The 7,737-nt window shown below is 47.7% G+C and overlaps 1 protein-coding gene across 1 annotated transcript in view; it reads left to right on the top strand.

Annotated features, from left to right (window-relative positions):
- Positions 1–2,806: 2,806 nt before the first annotated feature.
- sorbs1 (sorbin and SH3 domain containing 1) overlaps positions 2,807–7,737 on the top strand; it is a 30,931-nt gene continuing 26,000 nt past the window's right edge. The window contains exons 1-9 of the mRNA XM_030105968.1: positions 2,807–2,846; positions 3,056–3,133; positions 3,761–3,877; positions 4,613–4,722; positions 4,864–5,005; positions 5,177–5,206; positions 6,324–6,466; positions 6,631–6,691; positions 6,845–6,919. Coding sequence (XP_029961828.1) covers positions 3,100–3,133; positions 3,761–3,877; positions 4,613–4,722; positions 4,864–5,005; positions 5,177–5,206; positions 6,324–6,466; positions 6,631–6,691; positions 6,845–6,919 — 712 coding nt within the window. The 5' untranslated portion in view covers positions 2,807–2,846; positions 3,056–3,099. The remainder of the gene's footprint in view (positions 2,847–3,055; positions 3,134–3,760; positions 3,878–4,612; positions 4,723–4,863; positions 5,006–5,176; positions 5,207–6,323; positions 6,467–6,630; positions 6,692–6,844; positions 6,920–7,737) is intronic.

Below are 7,737 nucleotides of genomic sequence, written 5' to 3'. Positions count from 1 at the left end.
TTTGCCCGGCTGCGCTCTGAAGTCTCTCTTCCTAAAAAGGCCGGCGGTGATGCCGTGCCTTCGTGTGTTTACACAGCGGGGCTGGACGCTGCAAGCTGTCATCTCACCTTTATCTATCATATGCCAGCGCGCCGCCGCGCTCTTCCTGCTGGATGTTCTCCATCTTTGGGTTCAGGCGGGGATACGGAGGAAGCGGAGTGGAGATCGGAGTAAGCACTCCTCAAAGGAATGTCTGTTAATGGTTTTGGAAATGAGATCATGGACGCATTGCCTCCCCGGGACGCAGGGGGTCAGGAAGCGAGCTGATTTTATTAAAGGGAGATAAATACACAGAGAATCCGAGGCTCAGGGACTGCTGGGCTGCAGAGGCTGGACGACTCTTAAAAGGTTTCTGCAGGCTGTTCCCAAGGGGATCGTTTGGAATCGCTCCCGTCACCCATCATTCTTTTAGGGCGTGCTTGTGGAGGCTGTACACAAACTCAACATGCACAACTGTTTCAATTCTACTGTGAATTCTCATTTTTCCTCTTTTTTTCCACTGTTAAAACGTCTTTTGAGAGCGTCTGACTGAGTCCTCCAGTGACTGCTGTGTGTGTTTGCGTCCTGACTCCATCCGTGTGTTTCTTGGCATTCAGGACGGGGACATCCCTTAAATCAGAGGGACTGGCAGAGCACAATGGGAGGCCCGGCGGAGCGCCGGGGAGCGTTTCACAGCGACTCTTCTGGTGGCCCTGCTGTTGTTTCTCCACTGATGCAGCTCAGATTAGCGAAGCTCCCTCTTCTCGCGCCCTTCCTGCTGCTCCTGAAAGAGGAACGCAGACACCGTTTGAACCGCATATCAGTCCAGATTAGCTGAACCTTCCCGCAGAATCTGAAGCATTAAAAGCGTATCGCTTATCAGAGGAAGAGTGTCAGTCTCAGGGCAAGTGCTCTATTAAAAGAAGGCATTAACATTTTTATCTCACTGCTTCGGCTGATACCAGCGTCTCTGTTTACTTTCAGATGGTTGAAATTGAGCATTATCGACAAAATGCACGTCTTCAAATTGATTTCACGTGCAGCAGCAGTTGACATCTGAGATTAGCGTGTTGACTTTATTTCTGTCGATGTGTCAGGTTGATAGAGTTGAAGCAGCAGTGATTCGTTACTGTAACGTTACTAGCAGCACATCTGTCAGCTTGCTTCTTTTCCTGCAGTCTGTCTTTATGTTTGAAATACTTTAGATTATTGCGGTTGGAAATGACAAAAATTGAAATTTAAGAAATCTATTTTCTGAATTTATGGAATTGTAAGTCAAGAAATCTAAACATATTTATGAGCTTTTTTGTATTAAATGAACACAATTGACTAAGATCGTGCTTATTCTGCTTTAATACTTGAAAATATATTTAAATGGAAAGAAAATTCTATCTGAAGTTCTGTAGAAAGCCATGCATTGTTTTTTCCTCATTTGATACATGATTGATTGTTGTTAGAAATTCAGGAAAATACCGCTCAGTTTCCTGATAGAGCATCGTTACCTCTCATCACTCCAACGCTCTGAACAGGACGACTGAGTGGAAGTCGCTCATCTTCCTGCCTGACTGAGTTGTATCTGGTTTCAGTGTGTAACCCAACCATAGAGCCACTCCAAACAATTTCATTAGCTGGATGTGGTCGCTGATCACAGCTATTCATTGCATTTTCTTCGGGCGCTGCCGCGGCCGGCCTCCCAGCAGTTTTCGCCGTGTGTAATAACGCTTAAGTGCTCACAGTCCTCCTTCATAAAATGAGACTGCAGCGAAGCTCTGGCCCGGTGATCAAACTCACACTCCCTTGTAGTGCATTTAAGGTCTGAACGGAAGGTCTGTCAGGAAAACACATTTACAATAATGTTATGCTGCAGCAGAGGGTCTGCATGTGGAGCCACTGTGCTCCCGCCAGCTTCATCACAGGAGGCGCGTGGAGGTTTAGAGTCACCTGCTCGGAGCAGCAGTGTGTGTGTGTGTGTTTGTACCTGTGGTGCGCTGCACTTTCTTCCCAGCAGATCAAACACATGCAGGTTATGTCAGCTGATAACTCTAAATTGCCTGTGCTGTTGCAGGAGTTGTAAACAGAGGGATTACTGGGTTAAGTCCAAGGCCTCAGGGGGCCTGGAAGAGAGTGTGTGTGTGTGTCTGTATAGTCAATTTGGTGAATTAAAGAGACCCCAAAGCCCTGCTGGTAGTGTCCAATGTGATCAGGTGGACTGTTTTAGTTCTGTCCTTCATTTTTAAGTTTCGTGTGATCTTTATGCTTTATCCAGCTGGGACAGGCTTCGGCTCGCCTGTGACTTCAGATACAAGTGAATTGTTAGATGTTGTTGGGTTACAGATTTTTATTTAAATATCTATTTCTCCAAACGAGAAGTAAACATGTCATTATAAAGCTCTGCACTCCATCTACTGGTTGTTGCCTTCATCCCTGCAGAGTAAGGAAGACACGTCAATAATTATTGGATTGTGACGTGTTGTTGTTTATTTCGCAGGCCGCCGTCTTCTGTGTGTAGCTGCAGGCTGGTCTGCTAATGATCCAACACAGTAATCCACAGCAAGGCTCTCCAGACCAGGGCTCTGCAACCTTTATTAACAAAACGACATTTTTATGACCAAATCAAATTTATCTGGAGCCACTAAGCACGTTTAACCTTTAAAATGAAGCAAACACAGCTTGTAAAACATTTCATTTGATAAACATTTCGTTAGGTTTTCTCTTGTTTTTGTGCCTGCAGACCCCCCTGGTCGACACATCCCCTCTCACTGACTTCACTGTGTTGTACTTCCAGGGCTCCCCAGCAGAGGGCAGCATCGGGCGCAGCGCTTCTCCCAGTAAGTCATCCCAGTGAGTTCCTCTGAGTTCATCTAATATTTCAAAATGAGGCCACATCTCTTTATTTCACTTCATCTCAGCAGCAGCTTCTCTCCAGTGCATCACTTAAACGGTGCTTCTTGCACCGTGTGTGTGTGTGTGTGTGTGTGTGTGTGTGTGTGTGTGTGTGTGTGTGTGTGTGTGTGGTGTGTGTGTGACATTCCCTCAGGCCCTCGAGCAGCCTGCGCTGTCAGGATCACTCCTCTGAAAGCCATGAAGGGCTCGCCTGACCTGATTCCCTCTGCAGGTGATATTTGGCCGCCGCCTCATCAATGTTTCACGACCGACAACCGAGCGACACCGAACACCCACAATAAAAAGCTTAGGAGGACGTGTCCCGAGTCACTTGTTGACAATGTGAAAAGTGCCGCGGACATGCGGTCCTTTCACTGCTGGCAGTTTGATCCCGCTGAGCGGGATCAGTCTGGTTTGGACAGATCGCTTCGTCGTTACAATTTAGACTTCCAAAAGGAAGCAGAAGAAGCTGACATACTCATCATGACTTATCATCTGGATGTTTTACCATCTGCTATTGAGATTCATCCAAATCGGGATCATGGGCTGTGGAGCCCAGGTAGAACATGAAAACAACATAGAGAAAGACCTCCAGGCCTAAAGTCAAGCCAGACTGGTCATTCTGCCCACTTCCTGATGTCTTTAAGGCCTGCAGATTTAGTTTTTGCATGAATGAGAAGACGTTGTGCTCTCGGGGATCCTGATAATGAGTTTTCCAGATAGTAATTAGACGTCCCGGTTTTGACGCTGCAGTTCTAATTCGGTCATCTGGGCCACGGGGTGGCCTTCGCCAGAGTGGAGCACCTCCAGGATGTGAGCTGACGGTGGGCGTGAGAGTGTAACCTGCAGTGTTTTGCAGATGTGGATCCGAGCAGAGTGTCCAAAGGAAAAGGAGTCGTCACCCTGAGGGCCACCCTCGTCCACATCGACGACGAAGGCTGCATCAGCGATGAGCCAAATGTCATCTCCATGCCAAGTAAGTCCCGGCGCTGCTTCATAACAAGCCTCTGCACCATTAGAAAAAAATAAAAATACTGAGATGTTTCCATGTGCGTGTAAAAATAGCCACTTGTGCGTAAAATGTTGACGGAGGACGAGAGTGCTGCTGTCATTTAAAGGGCGTTTCATCATGTTCTGGAGTTGTAAAGATTCCACTCGTGCCTCAGATGTAAGGATTATATAACGGCTCACGTTTTGCAGGCTGTGCTCGGTGGCCGGTCGCTGTCAGGCCAGCGATCGCACTTTTTTTTTTTTTCCCCCGTGCAAAGTGTCAAAGAGGCCTTTTGTCGCGGTGGGCCCACACTGCGCTGTGGAGCGCGATGCCTTGACTGTGGGCTTGTTTGTTGCATCGGAGCCCGGCTGGAGGCCGGCCAGGGCTTTTGGGGGAGATGCTTTAATTGTTGTAGAGCCTGAACATAAAGGCCATCGGAACAAACGGTCCTTGCAGCTCGGTGAATAGACGCTTTGTTCTCCTGACAAAGTTCAGAGATTGTGGGAGAATCTTTTTTCTTCTCTTTTTTTTCCTTGTCCTGGGGATATTAACAGCTCAGTGCATGAAAGCCAGCGAGGAAAGCATCAACACGCCGCAGGAGGATGAAATGGAGATTTATTTGAGCCGCAATTATCTGTTATGGTTTGCTTTTCGCTGAATTATTGAGCTTTTGAGTGCGGTCCTGGCTGCTCGGCTGAGGGAGTTCTGGACTCTTTCTAGGAGGCTGGACGAGCCAGATTAATGGAGACGGCTCTAAAGCGGGGCTGGCTGAAGGAGGCAACAACAACCACTCAGCTGATTTACCTCCTGTAAACAACACCCAGTGCCAGGTCTGTCCACTTCCTCGTTTAACTCCCAGCTCCTTGGCTTTTTCTGCAAAGAGAACAACATTTTGTGTTGCAGGTGCATGTTTATACGTCTGTGCCTGTGACTTTTTAACCCTCCCGTTGTGTTTTCTCGGCTCTTTTCAGGCAATTTTGCCCGAAAGCATAAAAGAAAATCAGGCTCCAGCTTCCGCTGACGTCCGCAACTGTGTGGCAGCAGCGCCGAGCTGCGTTTACCCGTCCACCAGCGCGGTGAACCCCACCATCGTCCTGCTGCAGCACAGCAGAGGTGAGGGCAGATGACAGGCGGAGAGAGGCGCTCCCAGCGGGGGACTCCGTGTCAGACAGTCTTCACCGTCTCCGCCGGCCTCGTCCTTGTCTGCGTTTCACGCTCTCGCTCCATTGCTTCCTCACATTTCACCGTCCTGTCCTCTGTGTGTGTGTCTCTCTCTCACAGCAGAGCAGCAAAAGCACCTGTCTCATTTGGAAGGTACGCACCGAGGTTGTCTGTCTTTTATTTTTCATCTCTGCGCTCGCAGCGGCTCCACTTTTATTACCGGCGATATTTGCGGGTCCTTGACTGCAGCGTCTGTCCGCCTCGCGCTGCTGCAGCCGTGAGAATGAGTTTGATTCAGGCCTCCTCCAGGAGTGAGTCAGGCTTTCTGCGTCAGCCCCCGAAGCAGCCTTCCAAACAATCTTTTCTTTGAACAAAAGTCTGGGCAAGGACATATTTTTAGTGTTATGTCACAGTTTCCATGCCTAACATGTTTAGGATTTCTTGTTTTTCAAATATTTTCTTTTATTTTCTACACGCCTGATGACCTTTTTAACAATGTGATTCAAAGTGCACCTTTAAGCTGCATCATGAGTGCATTTCTATAATGAGGTGCCTTACCACTGCAGATAGTTTGATGTTCCACAGGAGGAAATGCTCTGCAGGACCAGCTTTCCAAGCTCTCTGAACAATTTCAGCAGTTTGGGCTAAAATACCTGAAGGTGCAAAATATTTTCTTTGTATGGTTGATTTAGAACTTTTTCCTGCACTGGAACCTTTCAAATGACTAAAATGAACACATGGCAGGAAGTTGAAGGAAAAAGAACATTTTGAAAATAAAAATGAAAATATAATTTAGATAAATGCAGCAGTGATCCCTGGTGTAGGTAGATGGCGTGGACTGTCTCCCCTTTTGAATGGATTGGTCTTAGCAGTAAAATTCAGCTTCAGTTGAGCTCAGTCGGTGTTTCGTCACTTAAACTTTATGTAGTCGAAGTTCTACTAACTCCGATGGTTTTAAAAATTTATGGAGACACTTCAGTGACTGAAGTATCTCAGTAAACTGAGGCAGTTTCTCAGCATGCCGACACAAGTAGCTCCTCCGAACCTCTCGCCTCTGTGCTATGATAAGTGAAAAGTCTGTTTATTTTCCGCTCCTGAGTTACTGCTGCAGCCGCGTCGTGTGCGCGCTCTCCATTAAACAGCCTCGCCCTGGCCTCAGCTTAACCTCACAGGTTGTGTGTCACGTCCCCGTAAACGTGCCGCGATATTTGACTCCCGTTTGGCTTTTTTTACGTTCTGTCCATTCATTTTTTATGGCGGTGCCTTGCAGAGCCGGCCCCAGAGAGGGACAAAAGCCCCGGCCCCGGGAGGGACTCGGCCAGTCCGGTCCCTGACATGGACGGGAAGAGGCTGAGGCTGTCTCTGCACTCGCCCGTCCTCGGTCCTCTCAACAAGCCCATTGTGCCTGTTCGGGTGAGCCACGACACACACCGCCACTCCCACCTCTATGGGCTCATTTTCAAAACATTCACAGAGCTTTTTGATTTAATGTGTTAGCAGTGAGAACAAGGTGAAGCTCGTGTGTTTATATTGCTGTCATCAACAAATGTTTTGTTCTCGGTTCTGTTTTATTTCAGAACACTGAAAAATCCAAAGACTGGTATAAGACAATGTTCAAGCAGATCCATAGGATACCTGGTAAGCGTCTCCTTCATTACCTCAGCCCTGCCAACGGTTTGGATTGTTGTGTTTCTCTGTGACTGTCCACCACCTGTGTGTGTTTGCGTGTGTGTGTGTGTGTGTCTCTGTGTTTTGTCACACTGTCCTCTGTCTCTTCCTCGCCGTGCTCAGAGGCCATTGAGGAAAACCCATACCGCCCCACCTACATTTTCCCTGAGAACTATGACATTCACATGAGATCAAAAGGTATCTGATGGCAGCGACGCCGCTCTCGGTAGAGTCTTACTAATCCGCAGTCGTGTCAAGTCCTCTCAAATGCTTCAGCCCAGTCGAATCTGTAACGCCGGCACACACACCTCCACGCTACCAGGACTAAGAGGCTCGAAGTATTTGAGAGGCATTAACTTTACCGTACCACCAAACCAAATTTACATTTAGATATTCTCGGGTCATCACGAAGTAAAGAGATTCTTTTTCACTGCGGACATTTTGGCCTGTCTGGCCTGAATGATAAATGGCTCCATGTCACCCTGACATGAATCACACATTTGATCATCGGTCAGAATGTCTGATGAAAAAGACCTTTGCCCCGACCGGGGCGAGTAGCGCCGGCGGCGCCGCCTGTGATTTAAAGAGGGAGCTAAATCCACGGCTGAAACGCAATGATGTGCACTGATGAGCCACAACATTACCTCAGTTCTAACTGCACAGTTATATTCCATTTGTATTTCAGAAATAATCCTCAGGTTTGACCATGGAAATTCCTCCAGCAGTCTGCTCATTAAATCTGGAAAAACACCATTTGCTATTGTTTACCAGTTACTTGATGGCCCACCTTATTCATATTGAAAACAGCTTTTCCCTCATAGCAAGCAGGCATTCACCTGTAAAATGCTCAAAATCCTCCTTCAGGGACCCAAAGGTGAAGGATGGGAGGAACAGATAAACAACCTCACTAAACCTAGGGGGAAACGTTTAAAGCGAGGCTGACGTGAGAACGGAGGAGATGTTGTGGCTCAGCGGTGTGCAGACTCTCTAATGAACTATACCACAACAAACACTGG

This window comes from Salarias fasciatus, chromosome 13, assembly GCF_902148845.1.
Source record: "Salarias fasciatus chromosome 13, fSalaFa1.1, whole genome shotgun sequence".
NCBI lineage: Eukaryota > Metazoa > Chordata > Actinopteri > Blenniiformes > Blenniidae > Salarias > Salarias fasciatus.
Note: the sequence above shows the minus strand (reverse complement) of the source record. Positions and strands in the feature narration are given on the sequence as shown.